This window comes from Muntiacus reevesi, chromosome 3 (assembly GCF_963930625.1).
Source record: "Muntiacus reevesi chromosome 3, mMunRee1.1, whole genome shotgun sequence".
Classification (NCBI taxonomy): domain Eukaryota; kingdom Metazoa; phylum Chordata; class Mammalia; order Artiodactyla; family Cervidae; genus Muntiacus; species Muntiacus reevesi.
Genome location: NC_089251.1, coordinates 156,823,916 through 156,840,375, shown reverse-complemented (window position 1 = coordinate 156,840,375; position 16,460 = coordinate 156,823,916). Strand labels below are relative to the sequence as shown.

The 16,460-nt window shown below is 49.1% G+C and overlaps 1 protein-coding gene across 1 annotated transcript in view; it reads right to left on the bottom strand.

Moving 5' to 3' along the window:
- Window positions 1–3,139: 3,139 nt before the first annotated feature.
- The window catches only part of WDR27 (WD repeat domain 27), a 141,281-nt gene continuing 127,960 nt past the window's right edge, over window positions 3,140–16,460 (bottom strand). Inside the window, exon 26 of the mRNA XM_065930967.1 lies at window positions 3,140–3,197. Within this exon, the coding sequence (XP_065787039.1) occupies window positions 3,150–3,197 (48 nt within the window). The 3' untranslated portion in view covers window positions 3,140–3,149. The remainder of the gene's footprint in view (window positions 3,198–16,460) is intronic.

The window sequence follows — 16,460 nt, the reverse complement described above, 5'->3', positions numbered from 1 at the left end:
TAATGATGCCAAGTCAGAGGGTGGGAGACAAATTCGGAACATTAGTTTGGAGAGCTGAGGCCTGAGATTAGAGGAAACAGGGAGAATTTTGGGTCTAGTCTAGTTTACAGATCCAAAACCAAAACCTCAAATACAATGAACAGAACTAGAATCTGATATCCACAACTGTAGAGTAAACTTTCTACAGAAACACTTTTCCTTTCTATGATTGTCCCCATTTCTATTGAAGAAAAATAGTAAGACTAATTTGTTTACAAATTAAATGTAGTTTCAATAAATTGGCCTGATTATTTATATAAGTGCAGCAAGTATTCCAACTGACCAGTTTGGTTCTTCAAAGTCTGCTTTGCAGACTCTTCTCCAAAGGAATCTCAGATTGAATTTAAAGCCTCTGGAGGCTAGGAAGCCAAGAATTTACAGTTAGATTGTGTCTGTGATACTTACAGATCTGGGTTAATTTCTCTCTTCTCAAGTTCCCCCAAATATCCTGAGCTTCCTGTACCCACCCAGAAGTGACCTCTCTTACTCTCCTGATAAGGCTGCCAGGAACCCAGGAAACAAACTATCAGGCTGGCTTTGCAAACTGTCTGGTCATATCTGGGTCTGCCACATTCTCAACACTTTCTAGTCAGGTTTTGGTAATTAAACAATGCTTCCAAGTGTGTCCTGTTATAAGGAGACCGGGTTTCCCAGGCGGCACTAACAGTAAGGAACTCACCTCCCGATGCAGGAATAAGAGATCGAGGCTTCGATCCCTGGGTCGGGAAGATCACCGGGAAGAGGAAGCAGCAGCCCACTCCAGCATCTCTGCCTGGAGAATCCCAAGGACAGAGGAGCCTAGCAGGCCGGTCCACAGTGTCACAGAGGGTCGGACACGACCGCAGTGACTTAGCACACAAAGAGAACAGATTCTTACTCAACTTAACTATATTGCTGTAAAAATAAGAATACTTACTGAGGGTTTTCTAACTCTGGAGGGATCAGGTAGGGAGAAAAAAAGATAAATGTTTCATCTTTGTTCACAAAGTTATACTTTACCAAATCATTTGCTATAAGTCATAGTTTAAGAGATTTCTTTAAATCTGGAAAAATCAAAAGTTTAAAGAATCAAAAATATTCAAACAAAAAGTCACAAAATTATAATTATCCTCATTAGTTCATTCACTCCTATGTAATTAATTCTTGACACTGTCACCCCTCCATTTGACATGGCCATTATTATCTCAGCAGCAGCTTTTCCAAATTTACATTGTCCTACATTTTCCCTTGATAAATCTCCATGTTAGTGTTTTTCTTTAACATATTATTTAGCTATTACTATTGACATTAAATAATTTAAAATGTATTTTTCTTAAAGTCACATTTGATATACCTGCAATCAGGACTTTTGGAAAACTTTATATAAAAATGAAAGCAATATATAACAGAAACTAACATTTAGTATAAAAAGTCATACACAAAACTGGCATGTCAAAAATAATAGAATCTGGTGCACTATTGGTGGGAATGCAAAATAGTACCTGCTTTGAGGTTCCTCAAAAAATTAAACAAGAATTACCACATGATCCAGCAACTCCACTTCCAGGTGTTTATCCAAAAAAACTGGAAGCAAGATCTTAAACAGATACTTGGAAGCCAGTGTTCATAGCAGTGTGGCTCACGGTAGCTGAAGTGTGGAAGCAACCCACGTGTCCATCGATGGATGAACAAACAAAAAAATGTGGTCCATCCATGCAATGTAACAGTAGCATTCAGCCTTAAAATGGAAGAAACTCCTGACCTGCTACAACACAGATGGACCTTGAGCTCACTATGCTCAGCAGAATAAGCCACTTACAAAGGGGCAGAACTGTCTGATTCTACTTACACAACAAGGTCCCTGGAGGAGTCACATCATGGTTGAATGATAGGAATTGGAATGGTGGGTGCCACGACTGGGGGATGGCGGGAGTCAGAGTTTAGTGGAGACAGGACATCAGTTTTGCAAGAGGAAAAGCTCTGGAGATGGATGCTGGGGACGGCTGCACAGCAACGAGTTTGCAGTTAATACAGTAACTGTGAACTTAAAGATGGTGATTCTTGTTTCATGTATATTTTATCAGAATTAAGGATAATATAAAGAAGTTAAAAATTTAAATGAGGTAGCTGAAATTAAGAATATTAAATAAGATTCCATGAGCTCACTTTCCCATAGACTGCTTCATTTACTTATTTTAAACTAGTTTTAAGGTAATTTTAACAAAGAAGAACAGTATAGTTACCATAAATGGATTAAAATGTCTGGATAACTCTGAATGTTTGAAAAATTCAGATTACTTATTCTAAAATTTTGCTCCTTGGAAACTACAAGAAGCAGCATGTGGTCAATGAAACTGCAGTAGGGAGCCCAGGAAGTGAGCCCCGGGTGTTTCTGAGGAGCTGAGTCTCCAGGAAGCAGGGGGCGTGGGGGTGGGCGGGGGGCTCGGCGGGTTCCCAGCGGGATGGGGAACACTAGAGCTTCCTGGGCATTTCCACGCAGACTGCCTCCTGTGTTGCTGGGCGCTTGTATCTGGAAGAGTTCTAGAAGCATCCTGATTCTTCTGGGGCTCAAGAAAGGCTTGGTTCTGGGGTCTCCAGAGGCAGGCACATCTCTGAGGGATTATGTGAGGGTGACTGGATGCTGTCCCCACTGGACAGTCATCCGGTTGTGGCAGGAGCCCAGAAGCCAAGCTGGGTGTGAGGGTGGAGGCCCCAGCAGAGGTTGGCTCACCCAGCAAAGCTGGGGTGCGTCCACCAGAGGCCAGGGCTGAGGACCAGCACGGCTGCGTTCCCACCGACCCAGTGAAGCCTCCCTCTCCCCCTCCGCATCTGTCTCTCAGTCCCTCTCTCTCTCACCCTCCCCTCTCTGCAGAGACTAAACTATGAAAGAAATACTAGGTTATTTTTTATTGAAGAACATTCTGTTTTAACTTGACCAAATGCTGTGTAGAAGTGCTGGACGCCATTTCCATTTTCCAAGACGGGAAACCCCGTCAGGGAGTGGGCAGGCCGCCGCTGTGAGGGTGGCTCAGAGGGCGGGTGGCGCAGACACTGCCAGCCTCTCTCAGGACGAGGCCCCAGACTCAGGCCACGCTCTGGCCCAGGCGGTGCCCAGCCGTGGGTCAGCATCACTAGGCCTGAAACAGCTGAAGCTTGCCGTCCAAGGTGGCTGTGATGAGCTGCGGTGGAAATAAAACACATGTGACTTCCACCCCTTTTTATTACAAGAGAAACCTGTAGGAGAATCAGCTTATGGGGGACATTTTCCTTATTGATATTTTATAGACCACAGAGCAAAAGCGTCTATGTGTTCAGCACGTTCTGTGCTTAGGCTTGATTAATCCAAACTGCATTGCGGGGCCATTCTAACATTGTGAGTGCTGCAGTCAGAAGCAGTCCATCTATACCACCCAGAGGGGACAGTGCGCCCTGCTCAAGGTCCCATGGTCCCATCCAACCAGGAGAGCTCAGGGACCAGAGGCATCTGGTGGGCGGCCCGAGGTCACTGGGAGGAGGTGGCCCGTGGAGGGGCCGGAACACTATGGGCCGGTGCCCCAGCCCTCACCTGGCCTGCCTGGCACGGGCGGGAGGCTGAGTCAGGACCCAGGGCCGGGTGCCTGGCTGCCCCCTCCCCAAACCCCGCTCCTCCCTGGGGCTGTGTTTCCAGGGACAAATTCAGCAGAGGCCAGCCAGCCTTCTGCCCCGCGCCTGTGGGCTCCAACTGCCCACAGACTAGGGTGGGGCTGGGGGTGGGGTGGGTAACAGCACAGCCGAGGCTCAAGTCCAAGGCCAGGGCGCCGCTGGGGCTGGACTCTGCTGAGGCCACGTCGGTCTGGCCGCGGTGCGCTCACCATGTGCGCTCGCCATGAGCTCACGTGCCCTTCCGCCCCTCGTGCGCCCGGAGGCTCTCTTCCTGCTAGGAGGCCACCCTCACTGGGGTGGACCCCAGCCTGGGGCTCCTTCAGCCATTCCCACAAATTCAGCCACAGCGGGGCAGGGCTTCGCCACATGAACTTGGGGGGCGGGGGGGGCGGGGGGGGGGCGGGCGGAGCAGGGCACTGGGGTGGACCCCCACGCCGGCTTTCCGCTTCCCTTCTCCATCTCCCAACTCCGCGTCCACCCAGCCTGAGCCTCTGCGGAAACGAGTGCTGTGTGCTCTGACGAACCCGGCCGGGCCGACACAGTCAGAACCGAGAGCAAGTTGGACCAGACCGCGCGGGGCCCCGAGCTTCACCAAGGACACCCCCGGGGGTTGGAGCCCCGGTCTCACCGGGACAGCGGTGAGATTGCAGCAACAGGAAACTTGGGGGCCAAACACACGCGCCGGGGTCCCTGCGGAGCCTGAGCGGGGCCCCTGCCGGGAACCGCTGCCCGCCGAGAACCCAGCGCTCTGTCCCCGCTCCACGTGGCGCCGTGAGTCCAGGCCATGAGGCTGCCTGGAGGCCCCGGCCCCTCCCGAGCTCATGGACCCCTCCCAAGGCCCCGGCCCTGCTCCCGAGCTCACATGGCTCCTCCCAAGGTCACGGCCCCCAGGCCACGGCCCCCCTTCCGAGCTCCCGGCCCCCCTCCCGCGGTCAATGCCCACTCCCAGGCCCCGGCCGGCTTAGGTATTCTCATCACACCAGCACAGGCTCATCCCAGACCCCCAACTGTCTCTTTTCCCCAAAGGAAGTGGATTTTGTTATTTTAAACAATACAGTGGGGGGCTTCCCTGGTGGCCCAGGGGCTAAGCCTGCACTCTCAATAGGAGGCCCCTGGTTCAATCCCTGTTCCGAGAGCTAGAGCCCACATGCTGCAACTAAAGATCTCCAGTGTCACAGCTGAGGCCAGCGCAGCCTGAATAAGTACATATTTTAAAAATGACACGCGGATAGGGCTGCTTTCATCAACCTGATTAGAGAACAAATGAGTGAAGCAGTTTCCATGGAAAGGCTGGGGAAGCGCTATCGGTCCATGGCTTGAATACTCTGTCAGTAGAAGCGGATTTCCATGGCAGGGGCAGCAGGGGCCTGACTGGATGACCCTGAATGCATGGGCACTTCTGACCCTGCTGGGTGGGTGTTCCCTTTGCCAAGTGCCTTGACAGAGAACTGTTCTAACACTAGTGACCTCCACCTCGTCCAGCCAACAGTCACTCCCATGCGCATCGTGTATAGGCCTGCTACGCTGGCATTTCTAGGTGCCCTGCTGCTGCTGCTGTCGCTTCAGCCATGTCCGACTCCGTGCGACCCCAAAGACGGAAGCCCACCAGGCTCCCCTGTCCCTGGGATTCTCCAGGCAAGAACACTGGAGTGGGTTGCCATTTCCTTCTCCAGTGCATGAAAGTGAAAAGTGAAAGTGAAGTCGCTCAGTTGTGTCTGATTCTTAGCGACCCCATGGACTGCAGCCCACCAGGCTCCTCCGTCCATGGGATTTTCCAGGCAAGAGCACTGGAGTGGGGTGCCATTGCCTTCTCCGAGGTGCCCTGCAGCGGCCTTGAATCTGCACTGAAATCCTGTATTTAATGCACTGCTGTGTCTAACACCACCTGGATTTCACAGAGTAACTTCAAATCCAACAAAGGCATACTTGTCCTGCTGCAACACCCGTCTGTCTGTCAAGCGACATAAAATCTGGATCAGCCTTGGAGCCTTCTCTTCATCCATACACAAGCTGAGCATCTCACTGTGGCCGCCCTTCCCCCCTGCAGACGCCGCTGTGCTGGGCTGGTCCCGACCACTCCCCCAGCAACCAGGCCACCTGGGCCTCAGCTCGGGCCTCACGCGTCCACCCTGCTCCCGGTCCCTCTTCCTGAGTCAGCACAGCACGCCCTTCAGTGTTATGGTCAAGAATTGGAGCAACTCCACCAGCAGTCTCAAGCTCAAGTTGACTTTGACCTTGGCAAGTGTTCCTTGTGTTTACAGCCGTGTAACAAATACAGTGTCCAGTGTGGTGAGGCAGACGGGCCTTCAGAGTTCCCACAGGCACATGGGGTGCAGAAACTACACAAAACCCCTGATACCCCAGCCCTGGGACCAGAGGTGCTCTGGAGATGGTGCTGTGACCCAGCCCCGGGAGTCCTAGAATCAAAGGCAGGCCCACCAAGAAGCAAAGGCAGGGCCTCGAACCCCTCCTTACAGACACCCCATCTCAGCCAGCTCAGGACTTAAAGCACTGAACACTGAGCGGTGTGTGAAACCGAAACTGAATTCTCGTGGTCTGGAGGCTGGAAGACCAAGGACTGGTGATCGTAATAACCTGAACTGACGCTGACAGTCAGATTTGGGCCTGAGGATGTGAACTCTTTTAGAGGGACAAGTTAGTTCTTACCTCAAATAAAAGCTAAAAGGAAAATTTCACATTGGGGCAGAATTGCTATCATTCACAAGTCCCAAAATAAATTCATACTCGTGAGCATGTGTCAAATTTATTTTAAAATTTCTCTTGAATTGGATTATATCAGAGACAATGGGAAACCACACATATCTGGGATAAAAAAAAAAAAATAACTCAGTCTGCAAAACATGGCTACAAATCTCATACCAACAGCATCTTAGAACATTAATAATCCTTTCTTAGAACTCATCTTGAAACCATATAAACAATTTTCAGATAGCAGTAGCACTGCTATTTCCAGACTCCTGAACCATTAAGAAAAAGGAAAAGCAACAAAATTCAGTGGATAAATGTATGAAATCTTAATCACATGAATGTTGTTCAAGTTTGGCAGGAATTAACCTCTGGGTGTCTTTTTTCAGTAGTCATGGTGAGAGATGGACCATAAAGAAGGCTGAGCACTGAAAAATTGCTGCTTTCAAACTGTGGTGCTGGAGAAGACTCTTGAGAGTCCCTTGGACTGCAAGGAGATCCAACCAGTCCATCCTAAAGGAAATCAACCCTGAATATCCACTGGAAGGACTGATGCTGAAGTTGAAGCTCCAATACTTTGGCCAACTGATGTGAAGAGCTGACTCACTGGAAAAGACTGATGCTGGGAAAGACTGAAGGCAGGAGGAGAAGGGGACGACAGAGCATGAGCTGGCTGGACGGCATCACCGACTCGATGGACATGAGTTTGAGCAAGCTCTGGGAGAGAGTGGAGGACAGGGAAGCCTGGCGTGCGGCAGCCCACGGGGTTGCAAAGAGCAGGGCAGGACTGAGTGACTGACAGCCTCTGAATGTCAGGTCTCCTTGCACGTGGAACACACGCTTCATGAACCCCGGCGCCTGCACCGGTCCCTGAGGAGCAGGTGCCGTCAGGGGCCAAAGAGAGAAGAGGCGGCAGGGTGGGTGCGAGCATCACGGAAAGCAGAGCGACAGGAGGACAGCGCCTGACTGAGCCCCAGAGGACGCAGTTCAAAGGACGTGCGAACATGAGACGAGTCCCCTTGGAGCCAGGTGGCAAAGTGGAACCCAGAGTCAGGGAAAGGAAAACACTCCTGATTCACCTGCAGGGAAGACGGGGAAGTGGCCGTGAGAACTCAGAGGGGACACGAAGGACTCTTCTGGTTGCCAGGGACAGAAAACCAACTTGGACTAGCTCAACAGAAAGGCATTCTATTATGTGTCATGGGGTGTTTGATTTCACCTGAAGCAGGGGTATTGATTCTACCAGTGTGTGTTGCAAACCCGAGGGCAGTTAATGTGAAGGCTGTAACAAGTCTGAGGTTTTCCCAGGATGCATGAATGTATACAGTCGAGCAGGCAAGAAAATAAGGGCAAAAATGAAAAAAAGACAGATAGTCAGGGTGGTTAAGTTCATGAGGCACACTCTGTCAGCCTCAGGAAATCGCTGGTTTCTGCTTTTAAAAGGTGAGGGACTTGGACGGTCATATGGACACAGAAGGCAAGGGCTTGGGATCTCGGGAAGGGAGCTGGGACCGAGGAAGCTGAGTGTTTAAAGCTGAGTGAAGTGTGGACCAGAAAGACCACCCATATGCCCATGGAGACAAGGCTATCTTAGCTTGAGGTAAGGAAATCGCCTCCCAATCCATAACCACAGGGCTGCTCTTGCAGTTTTAGCTTATGCTACCTGACACGGGATGTCCAAGTGAAGACACTTACAAAAAATAAAAAAAGAAAATGTGGTCTTGGCTGGGAAGACCCAGAGCACTTCTCAGGGCAAACCAAGACCCTCTTCAACCATGCCTTCAACAAAACTCATGCAAGACCCTCAAGGATAAACTCTGATCATGGTCATCTTTGAATATTTACTGTCAAGTAGAGTTGGTGGACACAATAACCATCAGAAATGGAGTACAAAAACTTTATAGATAATAGAGTCATATCTTACACAGTCTTTAAGTCAATATGTTTAAAGTGACTAGAAACCTAATAAGGGTATACGGCACTGTAGTAAAGAATGGAAAGATTGAAAAGAACCAAAGTGAAACTAGAAGTAAAAGTAGTTACTGATGAGTTAGAGCTGGTGAGCTCAGTAAACTGGAAAACAGATATGAAGAAATCATTCAGAATGTGGCTCATAGAGTTGAAAGGATGAAAAATAAGAAAGAGTTTAGATGACAGGCTAAGTCTAATATTCATTTAATAGGAATTCCAGAAGAAGGGAACTCAAAGAGAAGGTAGAAGAGGGACTATTTGAAGGGATACTAACTATAATTAACCAGAATTAGGGGAAAATGTAATTGCCATTGATAGAACAAAGTGAGTTCTAAGGAAGTTCAATGATAATAAACCCACAGCTTACATTCAGTCTCCAGGATGGCACACACAATACAACATGCCCATGTCTACTCATAGAGACGTGAGGTCAGTTAGGGTTCAGTTCAGTTCAGTCGCTCAGTCGTGTCCAACTCTTTGCGACCCCATGAACCTCAGCACGCCAGGCCTCCCTGTCCATCACCAACTCCCAGAGTTTACCCAAACCCATGTCCATTGAGTCGGTGATGCCACCCAACCATCTCATCCTCTGTCGTCCCCTTCTCCTCCTGCCCTCAATCTTTTCCAGCATCAGGGTCTTTTCCAGTGAGTCAGCTCTTCACATCAGGTGGCCAAAGTATTGGAATTTCAGCTTCAGCGTCAGTCCTTCCAATGAACACCCAGGACTGATCTCTTCTAGGATGGACTGGTTGGATCTCCTTGCAGTCCAAGGGACTCTCAGGAGTCTTCTCCAACACACCACAGTTCAAAAGCATCAATTCTTTGGCACTCAGCTTTCTTTATAGTCCAACTCTCACATCCATACAGTTAGGGTGGGGTGAGGCAAAATCAAGAACACCAAAACACAGTGCTATGAGATGCAGCTAGAATCAAGCTTCACTTTTTCATATATTACTCATTTTTAAGTTTCAAGTATTACTGTCAGCTATTGGTCATTAATTTTTGTCATGGTGTTCATCACTGAAAATAACTCTTTAACTCTGATGAAAATAAATTCATCAAAATTTTTTGTCTACTGTTTTATATTTTCCAGGTTTTGTTTTAAAAGTCTTTCCCAAGCATAGGCCACAATGCCCTTTTCCTATAATTTATTGTACTTACTTATAGTTTTACCTTTCAAATTTAAATAGTTAAGTCATTAGATGTATGCATGTTTAAACAGAAAAAGCTTAATTTTTCTCAAAATAGGCAGTTTTTCCTTAAACATTGTACCAAATAATCTATCTTTTCCCCATAGTTTTGTGGTGTCATATTTAATAAAATTAAGTTCCCAAATATCTCTGAAATTTCTTATATATTCCTCTGGTTTTATTTCAGTTATTGAGCCAATAACATTGTTTTCATTTTTATGGTTTTGAAGTATTTCTCATTATCTAACAGGGAAAATATGAAGTTGACTGAGCCTTTTATGTGTCTTTTTTTTCCCAGTATATGTGTTTTGGTATAAGCTCATTGAGTGGTACTGGAATTTTGAGGCTGCAATAAATTGATAAATTAGTGAAGAATTGGCAACCTTATAATCTTAGGCTGTAACTTAAATTATGGAAGGATGTAAAATGCTATTTAGATCTTCTATGCAGTTTGTTAGCATTTCTAAATTTCTTCCATGATCATTTTTTTTGTGATTAAGCTCACAGATATTTTCAAGTGTTATCTGCTATATAAAGGAAATCTTATTTATAAGTTTTGTTAGTTATTATTGGTGTTTTGACCGATGTTACTAGTTATTACATTCAATAACCATGAAAAATCATATTAGTTCTAACAGCTTAATGATTCTACTGTATTATTTTTTCCAGTTAAGTGAATGAAATCATCTGCAAATATAAGATTTTTGTCTTTCTTCTTTCAAGCCCTTTCACTCTCATTTATTTGCCTTCCTTGTTTTATAAGACATGATCTCCAACATTATGTTAAAAGTTGTTGGAGTAGTTGCTCTTGTCATGTTCTTCATCATCAAGAGAATGCTTGTAAAATCCGTCCATTATATTTAGTATTTGCTCTGAGTTTTGCCACATAACTGATACTATTCTTACATTGCTAGAGTTCCTTTTAATCTTAAACAGCAGTGGATATAAATGTTCTTTCTGCATCTACTAAGGCAATACAAAATATTTTCTCTTATTCAAGTAGTGAATTAAGACCTTAGACCTTCTAATGTGGAGCCAATCTTGCATTTGGGAATAAATCTTAATCAAATTTTTAAGTTCACAGTGGAATTCAGTGGGTCATGTTTTATTAAGGATTCACAGAGATTTATTCATAACTGAAATGGGTCCATAATCACTTTTTGTTTTATATTCAGCTGGGGCTAAAATAATAAATATCCTACTCTCATTGTGAAACAAGTGGAATTCTTATACATTCATAGCTGCTGGGAATACCAAATTGCAGAGTCATGTGGAAAATGGTTTGGCAGTTTCTTATAAAGTAAAACATACGTTTAATATATGACCCAGAAATCTCAGATATAAGTATGGATCCATCCTAAAGGAAGTAAGTCCTGGGTGTTCATTGGAAGGACTGATGTTGAAGCTATAACTCCAATATTTTGGCCACCTGATGTGAAGAGCTGACTCATTTGAAAAGACCCTGATGTTGGGAAAGATTGAAGGCGGGAGGAGAAGGGGACGACAGAAGATGAGATGGCTGGATGGCATCACTGACTCAATGGACATGAGTTTGGGAAGGCTCAGGGAATTGGTGAGGGAAAGGGAGACCTGGCGTGCTGCGGTTCATGGGGTCACAGAGTCGGACACAACTACTGAAGAAAGATAAAAACATATGCCGGCCCAAAGAGCTGTTCATGAATGTTTCTGCAACTATATTCATAATAGACTAAAATTCAGACAACCAACATATCCACAACTGGTGAATGGGTATACAAAGTGTTTTAACCACACAGTGGAGCTAACTACTGGTAGATGATGCTTCCCTGGCGGCTCAGACGGTAAAGTGTCTGTCTGCAGTGCTGGAGACCCAGGTTCAATCCCTGGATTGGGAAGATCCCCTGGAGAAGGAAATGGCAACCCACTCCAGTATCCTTGCCTGGAAAATCCCATGGGCGGAGGCTCTTGGTAGCCTACAGTCCATGGGGTCACAAAGAGTCGGACATGACTGAGCGACTTCACTTCACTTTACTGGTAGGTGTGACAATATGAAGAAGTCTCAAAAAGCATTAGGCTAAATGGAAGAATCCATACACTGAACACACACTGTACTATTCAGTTTATTTGACTTTCTGAAGAGACACGCAGGGACAGAAGCTAGTGGGCCGGAGGGGAAGAGGGTGCCGGCTGCACAGCGGCTCAGGAGACCCTGAGTGAGAGGAACGTCATCCAACACTGTGTGGTGGGATTTGAGGAGCGAGATATTCTCTAGGCGTTTTAATGCCTGAAACATTAAAAAAGACTGATCTCACACCCTATGTGCATACAAGGGAGCAATCCTGCAAAAGGATAACTAACAACCAGCTGTGAAAAGAGTCGGGGTGCCACTCTCGCACATTCTAGCCGTAACTGGAGAAGACAGGAGCAAGAGGCCAGTGTCCCAGCCTGAAGCGCAGACTCGTGCTCACGCCGGGCACACACAGCTGTGACTGGTTCTCACGGTGCAGGCTGCTGAAATGCTGACGTTTCTACTCAGTACTTTCCCCGTGATCATGACCATCACATAGCCTCCGTGTGCCTCAACATCCCCTGAGGAGACAAGCTTTTCAGTGGTTCCTTTTTGTCACTGTTCCCACAGACTCTGACACTCGTTTCTTCATCCTCTGAGAACCATCTTCCACGTTTGCGACAAGCGGGGCAAATCGCACCACCCTGCCTACAACATTTTATTGTGTAAACGGATCTGAAAATAGCTGCTTTTCCCTAGACTCATGCTTCTCTAGAAGCTTCACTCTCTCCCTGTTCCCACATGAAGCGCACGGCCCGTGGAGGCAGAACGCAGCAGAGCTCGGGTCTGGGCGCAGGCTGGGTCCAGTGGTGGGGCGTGACCCTCGCGCTGTGCCCTCCTAGTGAGGCCACACAAGCTCGCCTGCCTCGGCATTCCCGTCCGGGCAACAGGGTCGTGCTAGCTAAGTCGCTCAGCTGAGTCCGACTCTGTGCAACCCTATGGACTGAAGCCTACTAGGCTCCTCTGTCCATGGGATGCTCCAGGCAGGAATCCTGGAGCGGACTGCCAGGCCCTGCTCCAGGGGATCTTCCCAAGCCAGGGATGGAGCCCGCGTCTCTTAGGTCTCCTGCATTGGCAGGCGGGTTCTTTACCACAAGTGCCACCTGGGAAGCCAGACAAGGACAAGGTTACATCATCCTGTCCACCCTGACTGTTCTGTCCATCACTGGGGGTGAGAACAGCTTCCACGTCAGAGACTCTGAGAACTAGGTATAGCAAAGTCTCTTGCTTTAGAATGTAAGTATCCCCTCCTCTGGGACACCCAGGACTGTCTCCCACACTTTGGTTCGCATGTGAGAGGCGCCATGGTGTGTACTGAGCTCCACGTCATGCCTGAAGGGAAGCATTTCAGAGAGAGGGGACGCCAGACTGCAAGCAGCAGGCGAGGCCTGCTCGGACACACTCTCAGCCCTCTGCTGACCCGTCAGAAGCTGGACGGGCCCTTCCGGCCTTCAGCTGCTGTGAGCGCTGCGATAACAGGGCCAACCTGCTTTTGGGGGGTGAACCCTGTGAGTGAGGTCCTAGGTTGACACTGGAACTAGGAGAAAGTGATGAATGAGAATAACCAAATGCAAGGCATAACCATCATGCCAATAAAATCTACGTTTCCAACGCTCTCTTCTCCTCCATGAATCCAGCCTAAGACACCACCTCTTTATGGTCTGCCTGTGTGGTTATCTACAAACCATCCTTTCGCTGGATGTCTTTCCTAAACATAAATCCCCAACTCTGAGCATCCTTGCAAAAAGAGGAAAAAATAAAAATTATTAAATTTATTCTGAGCAACGAGCATGAGTAAATCTCTGTTTCGATTATGCCTCATAGGTTGGAGTTTTAAGGACAATTAATGGAAAATGCCATAAAAGAAGCACATTTAGTCTAATTTGCTTAAAACTCTTAGATTTGAAAATGGCTCTGACAGCTGAACCCTTTCACTTCCAGAGACCCAAGGTCTGAGCTCCTCAGAAAACCCATCTCCACCTCCCAGCTGGAAGTGAGGGGCCCACAGGAACGCCGAAGCGGAGGTCCACCTTCCACGCCCCATGACGCGGGCCGGGGCGGGGATGTGCGGCTCATCACCACCACAGCTGACAGTGCAGACGCCAAGGGGGAGAGGCCCCAGCTCGTCGCTGGCGTGAGGAGAGGAAGGCATATCACAGTTCCATCGTGGGCCCTGGGTCCCTGCCTAATTGGAGCCCGGGTGTACCCGCGCCAGGATGGATCAGCTGCCAGGCCCTCCGGCACCGCCACTGTTTGTCTTTGGCTGAAGGAAGCCAGAAGGCGCTTGTTTGCATCCTTTGGGAGACCCTGTGGCAGACGAGGGGGCAGGTCTGAAATCTCCACAAAAAGTTTAGTGTTCAGCCTCATCCATCTAAAGAAGAAATTTAAAAATGACAACAGGCTTTCAAATGTTCTCTGAAGCAGAGTTTTAACATTATAGCCAATGATGTGCTATCCAGTTCCTCCAAATAGGACAGCTTACAAGGAGAGAGGAGCAGTGTGTGGAGGGCCTGTTCACAGTCGGCTGACCAGCCTCTCCTTAGGGGGCAGCGTCATGTGTCTGCTTTGATCGTTTCTAATCTAATTATGAGAACCCCCTCGTCCTGTGATATTTCTGGATTTTCTCGGGTAGCCAGCACAGAACCAAAAGGAGATCTCTGCAACTCTCTTCCCCTTTTTTAACCTTGTACAAAACCTTAGTGGCTAATGTAGAATAAAATGATAAGAAGACCAAGAACAAAGCAGTCTAATTGTCCACAGGCAGAGGAATGTGGCACATATATACGATGGAATGGTGCTCAGCCATAATAAAGAATGAAATGACGCCATCTGCAGCAGCATGAATGGACCTAGAATGTTCACTTCACACTAAGGGAAGGAAGTAAGCCAGACGGAGAAAGACGAACATTACACAGTATCACTTAGACAAGCACTCTAATGGGTGCAAACTACCGTCCATGAGACTTTCCTCGTGGCTCAGGCAGTAAAGAATCTGCCTGCAATGCAGGAGACCCGGGTTCAATTCCTGGGTGGGGAAGATGCCCTGGAGGAGAGATAGGCTACCCACTCCAGTGTTCTTGCCTGGAGAATCCCATGGAGAGAGGAGCCTGGCGGGCTACAGTCCAGGGAGTTGCAAGAGTCGGACACGACTGAAGTGACTTAGCATGCTTAAAGGAGACACAAGGAGACACGGGTTCGATCCCTGGGTGGGGAAGATCCCCTGGAGAAGGAAATGGCAACACACTCCAGTTTTCTTGCCTGAGAAATCCCATGGACAGAGGAGCCTGGTGGGCTACAGTCCAGGAGGTTGCAAGAGTCGGACATGACTGAGTGACTAAACCACCACCACCGTTTGTGACACAGGAGACACACACAGATGCAGAGGCACCGATAGCATCTGCTTTTGCATCAGTCCTTAACTTCCCTTCCTCGCCTTCTGAAGGAAGCACTCCAGCAAACTGACCTGGTTCTGGAGCTTAAGGGACGTCAATATCCTGACACTGTAAACTCCTGTTCAGAAGACACCTTTATGCCCATATTATTTTTTGCATCCCCTTAATCAAACCCTCCACAAATCCCTGCCTCTGCTTCTGTTTATACACCATCCTTAAGTTGGGTCACAGGATTTGGGAGGTGAAGGAAACCTTAAAAACACCAACTAGACTTTCCTCCAAGTCCCAAGGAAACTAACACGTCCCGTTTCTGGCACAAGGCATCTCCACCCGCTGTGAAGTCCCAGAGCTGGCCGGGAAAGGGGTCCCGCTGGGGCAGCTCCCCAGGCCTCCACCGCGCTGCTGTGAACCCCGCGACCCTACCCGGCTGGGAGGCTGCAGCCCCCGCCGAAACCTTCAGCAGCATCTCCACACAGGAGCTGTGCCTTCACAGAAGCAGTAAGTGCAAGGATTTCGTTTGGATTAAAGGCCTCAGACTGGCTCACATTTGAAAGTGCTGGCTTCAGGCCCTCTCAGCAGAGAAGAGCTCGAGCGGGCACGGGCGGCCCTCGCTGCCACCTGGATGGCCACCCCTGTGTCACGGGTTTCAGGAAAGCAATCCCCCGGCGGAGCATCGCCCTCTGCGGTGAGTGACCAGCCTCTCCTGCGGGCGCCGCAGCCGTCATCCTGACCATCCAGGCCTCACGCAGGGCCCTTGGCTCAGGTCACACTCCTGGTCGAGGAGCCCGGGGCTCCCGGGGTGGGTCTGGGCGGTGGTTTCTGAAATCTCTGCCGACAGCCCGCAGTGAGCCAGGGCCCAGCTCTGCGAAGGCTTGCATGCTGTCATCTCGTTACTTCTCCAGCGCCTCTAATCCAGGATAAACATTCCCACGTCCTTCCAGTTTGCCGAGGCCCACATGTGGAAATGTTTTGTGTGCGTCCTCTGGCTTCTTCCAGTGAACGTTCCCGTAACTCAGCCCCGGCCCCGCGCACCAGGGAGGGCTCTGACCTGGGGGGCTCCGTGGACAGGTCTGCCCGGGGTGTCTTCGCCCAGACGGCGCGGTGCTGAACGGCCGGCCCAGGGACTAGCTCGTCCTGGGCCGGCCCCTCGGCGCCTTCCGAGACCAGCCTGGAGCAGGGGCCATGAGCCGTGGGGCGCTCCACGGGACAGTCGGCAGCGGGACGTCCCCAGGACTCCAGCGGTCCTGTCCTCCCACCCGAAGCACCCCGGCATGGTTATTAGACCGAGTCTGACCCGGGAGCCAGGGGCTCCGGCGGGCCAGTGACAGTCTCCCTGTGATGGGCCAGGAACCCGCCACTTTCCACCCGGGGAGGCCCCCAGGGAGGGGGGCTATTAACAGGTGGGTTTGTCTCCAAGAGACTTCAGGGTCTGCAGAGCGAGGCCGAGGGGGACAGATCCTGCTGCTCAGGGTTGGCATGGAGGTGAGGGTGTGG